The sequence below is a fragment of the Ursus maritimus genome, unplaced genomic scaffold (genome assembly GCF_017311325.1).
Source record: "Ursus maritimus isolate PB19 unplaced genomic scaffold, ASM1731132v1 scaffold_33, whole genome shotgun sequence".
Lineage (NCBI taxonomy): Eukaryota > Metazoa > Chordata > Mammalia > Carnivora > Ursidae > Ursus > Ursus maritimus.
In genome coordinates, this window is record NW_024425897.1 from 9,652,271 (window position 1) to 9,670,871 (window position 18,601).

General features: G+C 53.5%; 1 protein-coding gene across 6 annotated transcripts in view; it reads left to right on the forward strand.

The window, feature by feature from the left end:
• The window catches only part of NF2 (neurofibromin 2), a 76,297-nt gene extending 58,423 nt beyond the window's left edge, over nt 1-17,874 (forward strand). For 3 of the 6 annotated variants that reach the window (XM_040619711.1, XM_040619713.1, XM_040619714.1), the window contains 3 exons: nt 866-993; nt 2,697-2,862; nt 15,014-17,874. In XM_040619711.1, the coding sequence (XP_040475645.1) occupies nt 866-993; nt 2,697-2,862; nt 15,014-15,064 (345 nt within the window). In that variant the 3' untranslated portion in view covers nt 15,065-17,874. Of the gene's footprint in view, nt 1-865; nt 994-2,696; nt 2,870-4,474; nt 4,603-4,920; nt 5,015-15,013 lie in introns of those variants that run through there. The other 3 variants (XM_040619712.1, XM_008686721.2, XM_040619716.1) reach the window with 3 other exon arrangements.
• Nucleotides 17,875-18,601: the final 727 nt, after the last annotated feature.

An 18,601-nucleotide genomic window follows, 5' to 3' on the forward strand; every position in this document is an offset into this window, starting at 1 on the left:
AGGGAGAGGAGTGGTTTAAGCAAAGGAACAGAAATGGTACTGTTCACGACTTGTTAGGGCAAGTGGGAGGAGAAGCTAGACTAGATTGGGGCCATATTTTAGGTGACCCTTTGTTCTGGGATGAGGAAGTCCTCAAATCTAATCTCTCCATCCTCTGCTTCAAGCCCTACTCTGGCTCCATGGTCTGAATCCAAGCCCCTCAGCATGCAGGGGAGCTCTGTAGGGTCTGGTCACGGTCTCCCAGCCTGCTCCCCACGCTGGCACTGCAGACCCTCAGCATTCTTGCTGAGCCTTGTCTGCCCTGCCTAGTACCATGCCCCTTTTCCTCTGGCATATCCTCTGATGCCAGCAGAAGCAGCATGTCTTCTAGCATGCCTTCCGCAGCTCCCTCGGCCACTGCTCACCCTCTGGCTACAGCATCTACCGTACTTAACCATGATAATCTGTGAGCACCTCTGTTTCCTGAATGATACTTTCAGCTGTTCAGAGCTAGGGACTCTGTCTTGTTCTCTGCATCTCCAGCTCCTAGCCCAGGGCCTGAGGGCTTCCTCAACCAAGAAGTGGGTGGGAGTTTGTGTGTAAGTTGGCTGAGTATGAAGAGCTGTTAAAGATTTGAGGGGAGAGGAATGATTTACCTGGATTTGAGATCTTTGGGGTCGATCACCTGGCAGCAGCCAGTATATGTAGATTGGAGGAGGAGAAACGGGCGACAGTTGTGATGTGAGGCCATGGTGGTACTGGGAGGGAGGCAGGGCCCAAGATGTGCCCATTGCTTCTGTGGCTGCTGGAGGGTGGGTGGTCAACACAGCAGTGCCCCTGTTCTCATAGAACCTGGCCCTCCTAACTGGAGACTTCTCATTCATAGCCTATGAACCCAATTCCAGCACCGTTGCCTCCTGACATACCAAGCTTCAACCTCGTCGGTGACAGCCTGTCTTTCGACTTCAAGGATACTGACATGAAGCGGCTTTCCATGGAGATAGAGAAAGAAAAGTACGTAGTCCCCCTGACCTCCATGCCGCCAGCCGGTGAGCTAGAGCGGGGCCACCTGGGCCTGGGAAAACTGGAGGGTCACTGCAGGAGCCTGTCCCTAGCTCCTGCAGGGGTTGCTCTCCAGAGGAAGAATGTCCTCATCAGAAGTGAAGCACATCACACCAGCAATCAGTCTTGCAGGATAACAATGATTCTTGATTGGTGACCTGGAGTCTACGGTGGCTCAAAACCTCATCTACAGGCTGGGACTGGTTGTCAGGGATCTCCGAGTCTGTCAGACTGCTGTTCACATGGGGATAGAGCCTGTGATAATGTCTGAACACGGTAACAGAACAGGTTTCCCGGTTATGTGCTCTGGTGGTTGAGACTGGCGGCACTTCCCGTGTCTAGAGCAAGGGTAAGCAGAGAGACTCGGGCTCAAGGCCGAGGAAAGCAAACGTCCAGGTCAGGCTAGCCCTGCTGCATGGGGCAGCCCCAAGCTGAGCCCTGCATGCCCTGTTACAGCAGCTTCTGCTGTGTGCTCCTCCTTCCTTTCATGGTTGGTGGAACCGAGGTGGCAAGGAGTCTCACTGCAGGAGAAGTCTGACTATGGTCCCCCCAGTTCCCAGCCATAGGTAAATTGGCTGCTTGTGCCACAGCGTGCTGGAGAACCATGTACTGAGTGCCTGGGTGGCAGGGCTTTCTAGCTTTGTCTCATTTCATTCCCGCTAACTAACATCAAGCTGACATCTGAGGTGGGTTTTAGTGTGCCATTTATAAATGACATCTACAGCATTTAATGAACTCACCCAGCATCACACGGCTGATGAGGGGCAGAATGAGGATTCAGCTCTAAGCCCGTGTGAGGCTCTGTGCTCTCACCTTGTCCAGTATCCTTGGGATAGCTCTCTCGGGACACTGTCTCCTTGGAGCCCAGGGCGAGCACCCATGAGCCTCTCTGTCTGTGGTGTCTGCTGTCCGAGGTGCCCTTCCAGCCTTTCTCCATTGACCAGGCACAGTGAGCATTTCATGGTTGTGACCGGGGTGAGGCTACATCCTGTTCTGGGTCCTGCTTTTTTATAGTTTGTGTTTTCTTATTACCCATGCACGTGACAGACTCCACATACCAGCCATGGGCATCACTACAGAATGTTCCTGGTGTTTGTGTTGCATGGTTAGCCTTATGTCCTTAGAGGTGGACACTTTGAGGAGGATTTCCAGATTTTTCACCATCATAGATAGAATATCTATTTGCAGGCGATGGTGGGGATCTTTTTCTTCCTGGTGTTGGCTGAGTGAGCTTCCACCCTCTTTAGGAGATGACATCCCAAAACAAGTAAGGACGTGGCCAGGGCCTATCAGAAGAGGTCACTTGCATAGAATCACTTATCCAAGAAGGGTTGAAACCGGAGATTGTTTTGGATGCCAGGAGTTTTGATTCATTGTGTCGTTACTTGTGCAGAACTAAAAGCTATCTGCGGTAACGGGCATTCGTAGAGCACTTTCTGAGAGTTTACCAGGGGCCTTTCCTGTGCTTTATTTTACTTAACTCTGACTACAGCCCTGTGAGCATTACCCCAATCTCATGGACGAGGAAACAGACTCAGACCTGTTAGGTGAGGCCCCGGCTCCCCCAGCCCGGGAGTGGACCCCAGGCCGCAGACCCTGGATCCCGTGTCATACTGCCACCAGAGCCGTGATGCACAATGTCCTCTTGCCGGCAGAGTGGAGTACATGGAGAAGAGCAAGCACTTGCAGGAGCAGCTCAATGAACTCAAGACCGAGATCGAGGCCCTGAAACTCAGAGAGAGGGAGACAGCCTTGGATATTCTGCACAACGAGAACTCCGACCGGGGTGGCACCAGCAGCAAGCACAATACCATCAAGAAGGTACCGAGTCTCCTGTCCTTCACTGATCAGGACAGTCATTAATGAAATGTGAGGTTGGCATCTGGTTTCCTGAGGAGCCGAGTCGTTAGACTGTTACCATTTTTTATACGTACTTAGTTGAGGAAATTTTTTAACTCACGCCAGAAAGGGAATTAAATCCACCAGTGATTGTGAGCCCATTGGCTTGATGGAAGGGGAGCCTGTTAAAAGCTCTGATGAAATGAATCACTGTTACGAGACGGGTTTTGATCCATCATTTAGCAGGAAAGCAATTCTGTCTTCTAAGCCAAGGGGAGTTCTGCCCAGGGAGCTGCCTTACTTCATGAGAAAGCAAAATGAGACGGAGGCTGTTGAGTATGGACTCTCCCTCTAGTCTTTTTGGGTTTTTAAGTGGCAAGGACTATAAAAACAATTCTGTTCTTGCTTTAAAGAAACCAACTTCTGAATTTTAACGTTGAAAAACTTACACAAAAGTGTCTAGAAGAACGTTAATGTTTTAAAAGGTGAGACTTTATGTTGCTAGCAGTTTCAGATCGTTCTCTACTGATATTTTGAGCTTTCAGCATTTTAGGGAAGGTTAATCCCATATACATGTCAGCCCAAGAGTGTACTTTTCTCATGTCGGGCAAAGCAGAAATGACCTCTCCTGCCGGTCGTCTGCTCCTGACTGATAGCCCAGAGTCAGGCTTTACCTGTAAAAGAGGTGTCATTAAGGTTAGACTGTTCATTGAGTTTTGACCACGATAGTTTAGATAGGTTTACTTTTTTAATCTTTACCTTAGTCTTTAAAGTGGTGTCCCAGGTTAAGGGGTCTTGTGGTTTTTTTTTTCTTTTTTTAAAAGATTTTTATTTTTAAAAAATTTATTTATTTATTTGAGAGAGAGCAAGATAGCAAGGGAGAGCATGAGCGGGGGCGGGAAGAGGGAGAAGCAGGCCCCCGCTGAGCAGGGAGCCCGCCGTGGGGCTCAGTCCCAGGACCCCGGGATCATGACCTGAGCCGAAGGCAGATGCTTTACAGACTGAGCCACGCAGGCGCCCCAGGAGTATCTGTTTTCAGTAGTTGAGCTGTATGTGAAGACTCCTGAGGGCTCCGTAGCTCCTTGCCGTTGTTGATGGGTGCAGTCAGTAGAGCATTCCTTTCACTAGCATAACCAAGAAGGAAAGGCCTTTCCCCATTCCACACTCTTCTTTCCTCTGGCTCCCGTCATTTACTGGGTTTCCCTTCCAAAACGAAATTGTTAAACAATTAGCAAAAGAGGAGCTAAAGTGAGGCCTCAGCCAGGGAGCCGAGAGGTAAAACGACAACTGGGCCAGTGAGCCAGTCAGCCCTCGAAGGAGCTGCCTCAGGCTCCCCTGCCCCGGCCCCCAGTTCCTCGTCTGGGCACCCGGAGTCGTCTCATCTTTGCAGCTGCTGCGGTGAGTCGGTCCCTCAGCCACGGGAACCTGGCGTGCTGAAAGCCGGAGAGACCTGTTTCCAAGCCATAAAAATAAACAAATGAAGTCACTTGTCACAATTTCAGGCCTGTCTGAGCATTTTGCAAATGGCACATGTGGCATTGTTGATATCACAGGGTATGTTTTTGTTTTTCTTCATTTTATTTTTCTGGTTTAGCCTCAAGCCCAAGGCAGAAGACCTATCTGCATTTGAGCCCTCAAAGTAGGTTATTCCCAGGTACTCTGTATGTGGTGATGGTACTACCCTCTGTGATACTAACCCATGCATGAGCTTGCCTGTCTCTGTCCCTGGGCCATGCGGAGCCCTCCCGAGGGCAGGTGGCGCCCGGGTACTGGCCGCAGCATGCTTTGAGTCTGAGAGCAGGCATCCCACCTTCTGGGGCCAGACCAGCCTCCAGGGGTCCAGAAGTCTGCCTCGTTCTGAAGAGCATGTCATGGGGCTGTAGGACTGGCTGTCCTTCACATCTTGTGTCATCGTTGGGCTGGGGATGGTCATGGCTTCTTGTCCAGTGAGGTCTGTCTGAAAGTCCTTTGTCTCAGTGGTGTAGTCCTCAGATAAATAGCCCTAGCATGGAAATGGGATTTGAGTGTCTTTAACTCCAGATCAAGACCTTTCATGTGGTGACAGCTTCTGAAGACCCATGGTCATACCCGGCTACTTCTGGTGGTGGAAGGAAGGGGCTGCCCGCACACCCTCATTTTCTTTAAGAGCCTCCCCTTTCTGTACACGACCATTTTCTTTCCAAGTAAAGCAAACCACCAGCACAGTGGTCTTATTTGTAGTCAGTCTAAGTGGACCATCCGTCCGGCGCTCTAAAGGCCGTCTCTGCTCCAGCTCCACCACAGCCTGGGGCAGAGTCGTGGTCAGCGTGAACTCACATTGGGACAGTGGCTGGCACCCGGTAGACGAGCAGTCAGTGGTTGTTGAGTGAATTAGTGGAACGATTGCTGCTTTCCTTCTGCAACAGTTCATCATCCTCCCAGCGTGCCTTGGCAGTGGGGAGAATTTATTATGCCCGGTAATAACGTAACATCCTCCCTCTGTCCTCACCTGAGCCCCAGCGGTATGCAAGCCGGTGGGCCCACCAACTCCTGACCGTCATGTAGGATGTGTCCTTTGGTGTCCTTAGCACAGTTTCTGCTATTAGAATAAGATAAACTCATTGGAAGCTATCTACCAAAAAGTGAGATCTGGCATAAGATAGATCTTATTTGCGGTTGTTATCCAAGCAAGAGAGGTTAGCTATTAAAGTCCCAGATGGATCTCATTACAAGATGGATTCTATCTGTCAGTGGTTCCAAGAACCCATAGCATGAACCCCAATCTGTGTGTGATGCTTTGAGTTAGCAGGCTCCTCTTTCTTCAGCTTTCATACCACATGTTGGCTTTGAACACCCCAACACCAAGCAGTGCACGCTGTGAACAGGGCAGTATGACCAACCCCGGAACTGGGCAGGCCAAGTGGATCACCTGTCAGGTAGTGACCCCATGGTGCCCAGAAGACCGTGGAGTGGATCCACTGTGGTCTCCTGGACTCCGCGGCTCACACAGGGTCCAGCAGAAAGTCCCTTTTCGGCTGAGCCTGTGCTGTCAGCTATGCCTGTGTATGACCATACCATTCCACCTTGAGAGGATTTCATCTTTCTTCTTTCTGTAATGATTCAGAACGTTTAGATTCTTCGGGGGCCTGATTTTGTCCGTCAGTTCTCACTGAGCTCTTATTATAGACAAATGAGGTTTGATTTGTAGTCAAATTTGTACTGCTCCTAGGACATTCACAGAAGCCTTTTTTTTTTTTTTTAAACATCTTGATATGAACTTGTTTTCAAAGCAGGCTGCCATGTTCCAGTTAATCAAGAATTCTGATTACTTGAGGGTTAATAAAAGCATGGACTTGGCTTTTAATACAGCTGGACTTATCTCAGGATCACTAGATGAAATAATGGAGTTTTTGCTACACGTGAAGTTTGATACCCTTTCCATCGTCTGGACTTCCGGTGGTCCCTGCAGCCAGTGACCACGCTTGCCGAGCAGCTGCCTGCCTGTACCAGGGTAGCTCTGGGGTTGGGCCAGAGTGAGCCTCGCTGAAGGGAAACACCACGGTGGGCTTTGGAAGTGCGGCCGCCGAGAATGTGAAGGGCGGAGCTCCATCTACAAAGTCCAGGATGAGATACACGTAAGGGCTGGTGGTGAACTTCAGAGTTTCCAGTGTCCTGAGCGCTCATTAGTCTTGGTTCAAACCAGCCTGCACTGCTTTTTGTTCTGTTTTCAATGTTTTCTGATCATAGATTTCTTCAAGAAAAGAATGGGTCTACCTGCCTGCCATAACCCGGGCACGTGCCTCCTCCTCCTCCTCGCCTTCAGTACTCCTCTGCCTGCCTGTGAGGCCTCCGTGTCCGACACTGCGCGGTACCCTCGGGGGCTGAGGAGCGCTTAAGCTAATTCCAGGGGTTTACCCTTAGGTTCAGGGGTTACCGTGTTCCCTTGGAAATGCCAAGAGGCTGTCTGGCCTGGTTAACTGAGCTTACCACTGCTCTGCCACGTACTTCCTCCATAATTCTTACTTTCTCTTAAAGCCCAGTGTCCTCACCTGTAAAAAGGGAATAAAACAGTCCTTAATGCCCAGGATTGTTATGAGGATTAAATGAGATAATACACAGGAAATAGTTCACCATAACACCTCAGCAATTAATTAATTAATGCGTTTGGAGGTAAAAACTTTGAAAAAGCCAGAATTAACTTCCCTGGTTCTTTTTACAAATCTGATGTGAGTTTGCAGGGGTATATTTTTGCTCCTCCTGCTAATCATAACTTCCCACATTTCCACCCCCCCCACAACTGATACTCAGTGCAACTGGTTTGGCATTTGCACCTGACCCGGAGGGGCACCTAGTGATCAAAAGCCGCCCCTAAGAACCTAGGCTCATTTCATTCTCAGGGAGTGCGACAGTGACATATTCCTGGCCCCTGAGTCTTTCGAGTGAGGGAGCGAGGTCCGGCAGTGAGGCTGGGGTAAGGGGGACACAGGTGTCGTGGGCTTCAGAGCCACAGTGCTGATAAGGTGAGTAGTGGCCAGCTGTGCTGCACACTTGGGAGGTGAAAATGCAGTCCCAGAGTTTGCACATATCAAGGTCCTGCTTTCATCCCCTCTCAAGGGACAGGTTTCACTCCCCGATCCCGAGCTGGTCTGAGTGCCTGTAAATGTGTCATCATTTTTGTGCCCCTGATCTCCAAGGAAGTACAGGATTTCAAAGGGAATTGACAGATGAGAAATCATGGGGGTTGTAGAGCTTAGAAAGCTTATTTTATTAGTAAATGGTTGGAGCCATGAAGGCCCAGCTGCAGTTTGCACTGGTGGAGAAACAGGAATGAGGAACCTTGACAGTTCTCTGAAGCTGTAGCCGCCTCTCAGATCAGTAAGACATAAAAGTCCAATGTCATCTTCAATTTGCACGGACTCCCCTGGAGATGCAGGGCTGGCAAAGTGAAGTAGAACACTTAAAACGCCCAGGGAAGCGATAAATCACGGGCTGAGATTGAACACGCGTGAAAGGCGTCTCCCACAATTAAACGGCCAGAGCCTCCCTGGTGACCTCTGGTTGGCCGGCTCTGAACGGTTTCCGTTGGTCATGTGTGCTTCATGTGACCCCGGTCGCTCGATCCGAGTGGCTCTGCCTGCTTTGGAAACTGAGCACTGCCTGGTGTGGCATTCTCTGCCCTGGCATCAAAGGGAGCGCGCTGGCTCCCCAGCTCCAGAACCTTTCTTTTGTTGTTGAAAGGTGGCAGAGTCGGGAGGGGGTGCAGGAGAAGAAAGGGGGATGGGCGCAGGGTGGGAGCAAGGATTAGCAAGGAGCAACAGCATGGCAGGTGTGGATAGAAAACACTTGGAAGAGAGGGCAGTGGCGAACTCTTCCCCGCTTTGTGGGAAGCTCAGGGAAGGTGTTGGGAGGCGTGGGCTGGTCTCAAGGAGCATGGTCTTCCTGGACGGGACACCTGGGCTCATCCCCAGGGGCCACTGCTACCTCACACGCGCACCAGCTAGATGTCCACGGCCCTCTCCACTGGCGAGGGCTTACTGTTGTCTTGCCTGTTTCTGGTAGCTCTCTAGATAGAAGGTTCTGTCAGCCTCTTTTCCGAAAGACCACGACCTAGTTCCTCTTTTTGGTTGGGAGACTTCACCCAGTCAGGCAGTTGCCCTTTGGGGAGGCGTTGAGGAGCGTACAAAGCCTGCTTTGCCCTCCTAGGATATTTTACAACCATTTGGAAGTGCCTGAGGACATTATTGGGCCTTATTGGATGCAGTAAAACATCCCATTTGGTCCCTCAGCTCTGAAGATGTGTTTCAGTGCAGCTTTCCTCCGGCACCTGATTTGTTACTGCAACAGTGGGAGGGAAGAGACGGGATGCAAACTCATTCTGCGGCCTGGAGGTTCTGTTCTTACGATCCTTGCCGTGATTTCCCTTCTGATATTGGCAATTTGAAAATGACATCAGTATATCTGCACCTTTTTGCTGAGGTACTCGGCGCTCAGAGTACGCCGTGGCTGTGAGTTGGCCTCTACCTGCCCAGTGAGGTGAATCAGGCTGATTAGTCCACTTTCCAGGCGGAGGAACGGGGTAGCAAAGGGCCGTGCCAGCATCACACAGGCGGCTCAAGACACAGGCACACCGTTTCCAGGCATCTTCCTGATTTAGGTCCCTAAAGGATTAATGTTACGAAAGACACCCTCTGGGTTTTCCCTGGCCGATTTCTCTCCAGAGCAGATAAAGAAGCTAATACCAAACTGAATGAATGTGTTAATTGGGATGGACTTGGCCTTTCATCCCACCTCTGCTTAGGAATAAGTGTGTGCACAGCTCTCTCCCCATGCACATCACCAGATGGCATTTGGGTGCAAGCCGTCACTAGCAAGACTGCAGAAATGCTTAATCTGGCCACTTTATGGCAACTTTTCCCCCTTCCCTGGCGCTGCCCCCTCGACTCTGATTTGGAACGGGGAATGTTGATTACACCCGAAACCGAAGATTATGTTGGAATTTGCCGCTGTTGGATTTGGCTGTCACCTTTCCGCTCCAGAGTTGGCTTTCTCCTGGTGGATCCCAGCGCCAGAGAATCTGCCTGTCCTTTTGAATCTGTGCCCTCCCCCGCTCCTTCGTTTTCAATATGTAGTGGCGGAGAGGAAGTATAACATGATTTTAGGGCTTGCATTTCAATTCCGCTGCATTTTTATGGGACAAGCAGAGTCTCCGAGCCTAGAGTTTATTAGGTTAGTATCTAAAATGGGTTCAGCGTTGTGGGTCTTATTGTTTAAAATGAGTTCGACGGTCCCCCTCCCACCTTCCTTTTTCCTCCCTCGGGATGAGTAGATTGAGGCAAGGCCTCCAGAGACTAGTTGGAGGAATCCTGGTGCTCTGATTAGTTTTGTTCTCCCAGCTTAATTGTAGAGCTTCCTTTCTCTTGTCACTGATAGCCGAAGTGGCTCTGTGTCCTGCCTACCCCCACGCAGCCACTTTTTGCTTTAGGAACAAGATTATCACATGCGGCCTTGTGAATCAATTTTCTGTATGTGCTGATGAAAGTGTAATTCATTCTTAATCAAGCAGCCTTGCTGCTGCAGGCTCCGTGCCGGAATACATTTCGCTACCCTCCCATCACTTTGGGAAATGATTCCCCCAAAAGGACTTTTAGAGGAGAGCTGGAAGGAGAGTTCGCAGCCCGCCTCGTGTTGTGTTTTTCCAGCAGGGGGCACTCTTGGGAATGATGCCGGAGGATCCTTTGTAGCTGGCCGCCTTCCCCTGGTGGGCAGGCTGGGAGGGGTTGGTGAGCCTGCTGCTTGTCACAGGTGCCTTCCAGGCTTGCTGTCCCCAGACCCCGGAGCCCTTTCTCAGAAGTGGGCAAGTGCCAGATCGTCGAATCTTGATGGGCCGCCTGGAAAGCTTACCCAGTGAGCAGGAACCAGTTGAGTCTGCGTCTGGCGTGCGTGCCTGGGTTGGGGAGAACCTGCTGGGCACCTGCTGCTGCCGAGGCTTGAGAGGATCCAGCCGCCTGTGTCTTTTTAAGGAGACGTATGTGTCTCCCGTATCTGAGCTTGTTGTGATCAGATGGACGTGTCTGTGCGGTGATACCACAGAGTTGTGGTAGCTTGAAAGAGGTGTAGCTTTCTGAGTGGCTCCCTCTCCTGCCCTTTCACAGCCTGGTGGCTGCCGCAGACAACTGGCAGTTGGACGGACACATGGGCAGGAGAGAGGACCCTGCCAGGCTCGTGGCTGTCGATGCTGGGCAGGAAGAAGGGTCCAGGCCCAACAGGTGGATGAGAGCCCCTGTAAGATAAAAACCAAGCTGCAGAGAGCTGCAGCAGGGAAAGCAAAGGGAGTTTGTCTCCTCAGAATGGAATTGGATTAGTGACAGACTTGACCAGCCGGTTCAGTCAAGAGAGAACTTAATTCCTCCTGTATTATTCACACGGCCGATTTTAATCAGATGTGAAGAGACAGCTGGAAGAGAGAAGCGGGTCAGCCCAGTGCCTGGTGAGGAAACTTCATGTTCTTTTAGTCATCTTCAGGGAACTGGCGAGAGCACTGTGGCCTGGGGGCTTTGTGCAGGGACTCTGTGGTGTACAGCTTCCGGAGGAGCTGGGCATGACCTCCAGGAGCCCCATGGCTGGCCCTTGTCTGGAGTTGGTGTGACTTTTGAACGGCGCGTGGCAGACATGGTTGCTAGTTGTGTTCAGGCGGAGCAGATTCCGCAGGTCCCAGCGTGTTGCAGCCATTGTCCGCGACGCATCCTGAGGCTTTCACCACCTACTGAAGTTGGGAGGAGACCTCTTCCTGGTCGAGCGTGGAGATAAGCCTTGGCAGTGTGGTCATGGAGCCCACACCGCAAGTACTTGGGGAATTGCCCTTGCTCCTAGAGGCAGTGCCCCCTCCCCCCCAGCAGCTCAGACTGGAGGGCGAGGAGGGCTATTGCTGGGCCGCCAAAGAGAGTGCGGGGTGGTGGTGGTGGGGGCTCCCGGGACTGGCTTCAGTTCTCACAGTGTGACCTGCGGGAGGGAGGTGAGGGCCTTCGTCAGGCTGTCTCTGTGGTGCTGTGAGGAGAGAGCCGGGCCTGTCACAGCAAGAAGGCCGACCAAACGCTGACATGGGCTCGTACACCTTAGGGCATGGGCGGGTGGCAGGGAAACCAGGACGCTTGTTTGCCAGTTCTCATGAGCACACAAAGACGCACAGAGGCAGTTTGTTTTCTGAAGGGCTTGCTCTGTGCCATGATCCTCTGAGCCCTCCCCTTCTCTCCTGCCTCTAGCTGTACAGTCAACGTGACAGTCAGTGAGCTTTCTAGAAACAGCAGGTGGTGACAGATCCCACAGGTGAGAAGAACCAGGCCGGAGCACAGCTGGGAGCTGCTGTTGGCAGTGCCCGAGAGGCCCTCCTGACCTCTGCCCCTGGGCTTCTGAGTCCCCGGGCAGAGGAAAGAAGCCCAAGGCTGCTTCTTGCAGACCCTCCTCTCACTTCCTGCCTCCCCCACCTGCTTTCCTGCACGAGCGAGCGCAGGGAGAGCTGGCTAGCTCAGGAGGAGGACATTTTGATGTCTAAGATAAAGGATGCTGCTGAAGGGAGAGCAGGCAGAGGCCGGGGTGGTGGCTGGACGGGTTCCAGCAGCAGATAAGTGGGCTTGTGGAGGTAATTTCCTCAGACGGCAGGGTCCCTAATGGAATTAGGACCGCCAGGAATCACACAGTAGTCAGTTCTGCCTGTGGGCCGATGCAGGAGGCTCCCAGTATCCCCAGCGGCAGCAGTCCTGTCAGCCCCCTCTGTGTGGTGGGTCTGCCTGTCCCTGTAGCAGCCTAGTGCCTTATGGAAGACCGTGGTGCTCTCTCCTCTTGCCGAGGCCACGTGTCTGCGGTGCTTTGCTACTTCTGTGTGGCCGGTATTTGACTTTGCTCCAAACCTTTCCTCGGGCTGGGGTACCACTTCTGCTCGTGCAGGATAAGAGGTCAGCCTGAGCCCCTGCCATGCAGTGTTGGGTGGGGATCCAGGGAAGCATCTTACCCACCCGAAGAGGGCTTTGCATCCCAACAAACACGTGCTTGAGTAACTGGAATCTGGCGCTGCTGGAGCTGCCAAAACCTTCCCCTGGCACCTCGAGGGGACAGCCAGCACGCAACTCGGGTAGTGGATCCAGGAATTCTTGGAGCCAACATTGGACAAACGGGCGGAAGGCTCTCGGAGGCCCCCACAGCCTGGGCTTCCTGCCTGGGGAAGTGGCCAGGCCTCTCGGGGGCATCCTCTTGCCCTGCCTCGGAGGCCGTGAGGGCCAGCCCAATGCGTGAGCCTGCCTTCTCCTGCACCGCCTCTAACCTGCACTCTGCCCTGCTCCCCCACGGGAAGGAGAGGAGCCAGAGCTGGGGGTAGGGGGGAAAATGTGGTGCTGTGATTAGTAATAACAGCTGTTGAGTTCTCGGCGCACGTCACGCATGGTGCTGAGTGCTTCACGGTGCTTCCCAGTAACTCTGCACGTCCCCCTGTGAGAAAGGGGTGCCACCATCCCCGCTTCACAGTGGGCAGCTGAGACCACAGCAAATAAGTGACCTGCCCAGGGCCACCCAGCTGGTCAGCGGCTTTGGATCAGGCAGCCTGGCTCTGCCTCTGTGTGACTCAGTGTGTGGAAGGGCTGTGGGCATCTCCCTGTCCCCCTGAGGAGCCCACCTGAGGTCTTCTCTGGGAGTGTGGAAGAAACCTGAGTGGAGACATTGGGTTTCACACCTTTAAAAAAAAAAAAAGATGTATTTATTTATTTTAGAGAGCGAGAGAGCACGTGCGTGTGAGCATGAGTGGGGGTGGGGGGCAGAGGGAGAGGGAGAGAAAATCTCAAGCAGACTCCAAGCTGAGCACAGAGCCTGACACGAGGCTCGATCCCAGGACCCTGAGATCATGACCCAAGCTGAAACCAAGTTGGACTCTTCACCACCTGTGCCGTCCAGGAGCCTCTGGGTTTCACACCTTTTGATTTAAACTCTCCCCCAAGAGGATTTTGTCCCAGTGATTCTCAGGTTCTCTTTCTTCTTTCCCGGTTACCGTTGTGAGTCCCATTATCACAGAGCACATAACTCCTGGTCGTTCTCCTCTGACTGCATTTAGGGAGAAACCCATCCAAACTTGGCTCCCTTGTAGAGGGAGTTCCATTTAAGCAAAGAAATGAAAGCTCTCTCCATTCCTAATAGAGCTGGGTTTTCCAGAGGGCTTCTGAAATTGGTTCCACTGAAGAAGACAGCTCGGATGCCTCCCTACACTCACCTTGTTAGTCAGGAACTTCAAGGCCACAAATTTGGCAGGGTTTAAAGAGCCGGCTCTCAAGCTGTCTCATTTGAGCACACTGACGCTTCCTGTTTGATGGAGAAGCTTTGGCTTTCGAGCCTCCCTCCCCCACCCTTTAGGGAGCTGAGATAGTACGAAGGACTTTTTAGATTTAGAGACTGGCAGAGGACAAGGGAATGGGCCGGACCATCCAGCCGGCTTCCGTGGTTTAACTCCAGAGGGAAGAGGCTCAGAGAGGTCAAGGGTGTCCACTGAGGCCACGCAGCAAGCTGGTGACAAAGGAGAATTAGTGCCCGGGCCTTCTCAGCCCCGTGTGAGCTCTTGCCTTTCCTGTGCATCCCACCATTTCTCTCTAGCCTACATTTGATTCACTCAACAAACGTCGTTGGAGCTGCTACTAGGTATGAAGCAGTAAGCTTAGTGGGTTTGGGGGATTTGAAGATGAACAGTATGTACCCTGTGTCCCCCTTCCCTGAAGACCCCCCTTTGCGAAGTCCAGGAGCTGGATGTAGAACACAGTCTCACCCAAGTGGGTGATGTCAGGAGGGGAGCCAGGGCACTGCAGGAGGCCCATGCCAGATGCTTCTGTTGGGGGAGATCCTGGAAGTGGCCTCCTGAGTCAGGGGATTAGGGTTCAGCAGTTCAGGGGGTCACAAATTCTAGTGCCTTTTCCACCATGCCAGGAGCTCAACCCCTGATCATCTCCCCTCCCTTCTGCTGCTTCCCCACCCTGTGCTTCTCAGGACAGCAGCCTTCCTGGGAAGGCCTTGTAGTTTCCAGACAGAGCACTGCCCCACGGACACTGTCCTCCTTGCCGGAACCAGCCCCAACTAGAAAGCTCATTGCCTCCCAGCTTGTCGATGGAAACCCCCTCTGAGCTGCCAGGTCATGGGCAAGTCTGCTTTGGGAGCCACCGGGGGAACCAGCAGTGGAAGGGACACACGCCTCCTTGTCTGACACAGGCCTGCCTTGCCTGAGTCTTGTACCGCCAAGCTGGTCCTCTGAGCCTTGCGTCCCAGGTGACACGGCCACAGGCAGGGCCCCACAGAGGCACGTTAGAGACTCTTGTAGACGGGAACGTGAGACCCTCTGACAGTGTCCAGGGATCTGCTGCCCTCTGTGAAAGGATGACATTGATGACACTTTCCTGCTGACATGCTCCTGTCCGCCAGCCATCCCTCCTGGCATGTCCTCATTTGTCACTTCCTGATTTGAGTTCCTGGGCAACTCTGGAAACTCACTTGGGAGCTTCTTCAGCGTCTGTCTGAGCGGTCTTCCCTTTCACTCCAAACCAGCCCTGAGGTTAGTCCCCAAGGCAGGACGGCACGTGGCGTGAACGCAGAAATCCAGCCCCGTTTCAACCTCTTCTCTGCTTCTTTGCAGCTCACCTTGCAGAGCGCCAAGTCCCGAGTGGCCTTCTTTGAAGAGCTCTAGCAGGTTCCCAGCCACCCAGGATCTGTCGCATCTGCTGCTCCCGGCACCAGAGGGATGGGTCAGCCACCGTGGGAGTCATCGTAGGTGGGCTGGCTGGGAGCTTTCGTGGGAACTCTGGAACTTTGCCCAGCTGAGTGGAGAGCCCAACCCCCTTCACGTGCAATTGCCTTGAACTGTGACCTGCAGAGAGCTCTCTCGTGGGGTTCTAGTTCTTTTTAAAATTTTTAAAGAAGTATTTGTCTTTCCTCATCTGATGTGGGGTTCCGTACTTCCTTTGTCAAAGGCACCCTGAGGTGTGTGTCTCACTGTCCAGTGCTGACCTCCCCAGCCCAGAGAAGTGGTTGTAGGGAGTGAAGTGCACAGGAGCCCTGCAGACGGGGAGGCTGGTGCCACTGCCCCCACCCCATCCTGGGTTCCAGAACATTCATCTCCTCCACTGGTGAGGAACTGGCATGCGAGGAGTGTGGCCCGCCCGAGCCCAGGCCCGGAGCGGCCTGCCTGCCAGCCTGCCTGCCACATGTCATCGGTGAGCCAGCCTGTGGCTCACGACAGGCCACGCGATGGGTCTTCAGCCCAGGAGCCCCCGAGGCCGCGCTCTGGCTGCCAGCTGGTGGGGAATGGGAAAGGCAGCTGTGACTGGGGGAAGACTTTAGGCAGAAGCTGTGATGACGGGCTGGCTGCCAGCAGAGGGGCAGGGAGGCCAGCAGAGCTGTGTAGGAATCTGTTCCACACAGAACATTCGCTCCCCTTCTTTTGCCACCTCAGACCAGGGTCCGAGAGGCAGGCGGGAGCTGCGTGGCTTCCTCAGCCCCTTCAGCCTTAGTCTTTCCTGCCTGGGGCGGGCTGGTGTAGTCAGCACCTGGTAGCCCGGCCAGGTTCCGTGAGGGCTCTGAGGCCCCAGTCTGTGTGGCTGACCTGAATCACCTTTCCCTCTGGCCACGTGCCGGCAAGCCCTTCCTAAGCCTTGATTGTATTGGTGTTGCCCTTGTACCCCAGACGGCCCTTTATTTTATATTCCCCCTTGGGCCGTGTGGGGTCCCCTGTGCTCCTCCCAGCACAAGCCAGATGCACAGGCCCGGTGTCCCCTCACTGTCGGTGCTCGGCACCTGCTGTGCACAGCTCCCTGCCACTCGGGCAGCAGGAGGTCACAGAGCCACCCGCATGGCACCACGCTCCTTAGTTTGGGGCCACTTTCTTTTCTCTGTGGTTTGGTGGTGCTGCGTGACCCACCAGCCATTCAGATCCTTCCAGTGGGGCTGTTATACAGAGCAGGAGATAAGTCTGAACCAGTGAAAAGAGGCTTATGAAGTGGAGACATGTGAGGGCCTGGAGATTTCCTGAGAGTAGAGGTGTCTCTGGCTGTCCTGCATGGTTTTGAGAAACTCTTCTGCCTTCTGTCCACAGTCAGGCTGACCTGACGGTGTCCCAGGCTGGCCACCTCCCATCTGGGGCCACCCTGCCCTGAGGAAGGCAGCCCTGTGGGTCCCCAAGCCCCTTAGGGCATGCAGGGTGGACATCTGGATGCCAAGTGTGGATGGCTGTGGCTGAGAGAGCTTCCTTGTGTCTCCCTGTCACTCAAAAGCCTCTTCCCCCGAGATGTGGCCCCGGTGAAGGGAGTCCTGAGGCGTCTGTAATGTGGGGCCTGGCCCTTGTGTTGAGGCTCCGTCTCCGCAGGCTCACCAGCTATCCCTGAATTTCCATGGCGAGTTACTTTCCTCCTGACCTGTAAATCGAACCTGTAACAGTGGCTCCGGGCACAGGAGCCTGGTAGTGGTTTATATAAATGTTGTCGGGCTTTGTTTTTTTATTATTTAACTGCTGTGTGTGTGTTCCAAGTCCGGGAAATGCCGAGCCACATGGCCACAAGGGAGCCAGCTGGCATGTGAGCTGTGGCAGGAGCACCCTGGGGCCCGAGAGCAGACTTGGGGGGGGGGTGCCCCGCAGAGCCTCGCTCATCCAGGAACACTTCAGCTCTCCCTGGAGGCGGGAGCTGGCGTGTACCTCCCCAAGATGGATAGGCGGAGAGGGTGGTGGCCCTCAGGTCTTGAGCCACTTGGAAGGCAAAGGAATGAAAGAGGAGCTTGGTTTTCAGGGACTTGAGCCTGTGGCTCAGGTGACTGTGTTCTTTCCAAGTGAACATTTTTGGGGCATGGTTGCTTATTAAGTAAGGAATAAGCTGAGCTCCCCTGAGAGCAGGGCCCTAGCCACAGCGATTTCATTATGGGCACTTCTGACGGTTCTTGGGCTGCCCGGCTGGTGACATGCCGTGAGGCTGCGCTGTTGGCCCTTTGCTGTTGGGCACAGACCACCTCATTCGTCCTGCCCGGAGCTCTGCCTCGGCCCCAGCAGCGCTCTGACCTGGGGCGTCCACTCAGTTATTCACGTACCTGCCAGGCCCCCCTAGACAACACCCCGTGGCATTACGTAACACTTCTTACGCGACTATGTTTTGTCATCTTGGGGACAGGCTTCTCTCTCCCTCTGTTTTCTCTTACAAATCAAAACAGCAAATCTAGAGGCAGAAAACCAGGACGGGGGACAGAGTGCTGCTCGCTGATAGGGCTTGGGCCTTGCAGCCCCCGGAGGGGCCGCCTCAGTGGGGAGACAGCGCCTCCCAGCTGCTCTTGGGCCAGGCAGGCCCCTTGTGGGCTTCCAGGGAAGCTCCATCCCTTTTCCAAGATGTCAAACCGCACTTGCTCCAGCGGGGCCTGAGTCTTGCTTCCTGTCAGGGCCAGACCATGGAAGGCTATTTTCTATTCCGGGGATGGTTGTAATTTAAATGATTGTTTTAATAAAAATTCTAAGCAGTCAGAAGTGTCTTGGGCTTCTTTGGTGTGTCTGCTGCCCCAGCCACGGAGGCGGCAAGATGGGCTGGGTGGTAGGGCTCGCTCTTATGGGCGCCAAGGAGACGGGGCCTCAGCCCTCCCTGACTGCCCTGGGACCTCAACTCCGGCCCCATGTCACCTTTTCCAGGCCGATGACAGCACCCCTTACTATACTTTCACCTGGGAACGCCCTCCCTCCCCCCGCTGCCGTGGGGCACTCAGTGTCGCATAGAGAGGGCCCTGGACAGGGTCCCAGTGCGTTGTGTTTCCACGCCCCCTGCCTGTCCTCAATGCCAGACCTGAAAACTAGCCGGACTGGGCAACCCCTCCAGGTGCTTCTGCTTCCAGGTGTCTGCATTCTGGGCTCTGGAGGAGGGGGTTGGGTGTGGGGCTTGCAGAGCCAGTAGGGCCCTGGGCACGGTCCACAGGACAGATGAGGCCTGCTGTTGTCACAGGCCACGTGGCATTCACACTTCAAGTTGGGAAGCATTGCTGCAGAGCTTACGCTTTTCTGTTCTGTTTCTGTTTTTTCAATGCATTAAAATCCTTTAAGACCACAACTACTATAGGACACCTCTATCTCAAATCAGGCAGCGTAAAATGAAAGATTCAGGCGGCGTAATGCGTTATCAGGACTTCTCAGGGCCCTGCCACATTGCAGAATACATTTCAGGTCTCCACTGTACGGGCCAATCACGAAAATAACCTATCA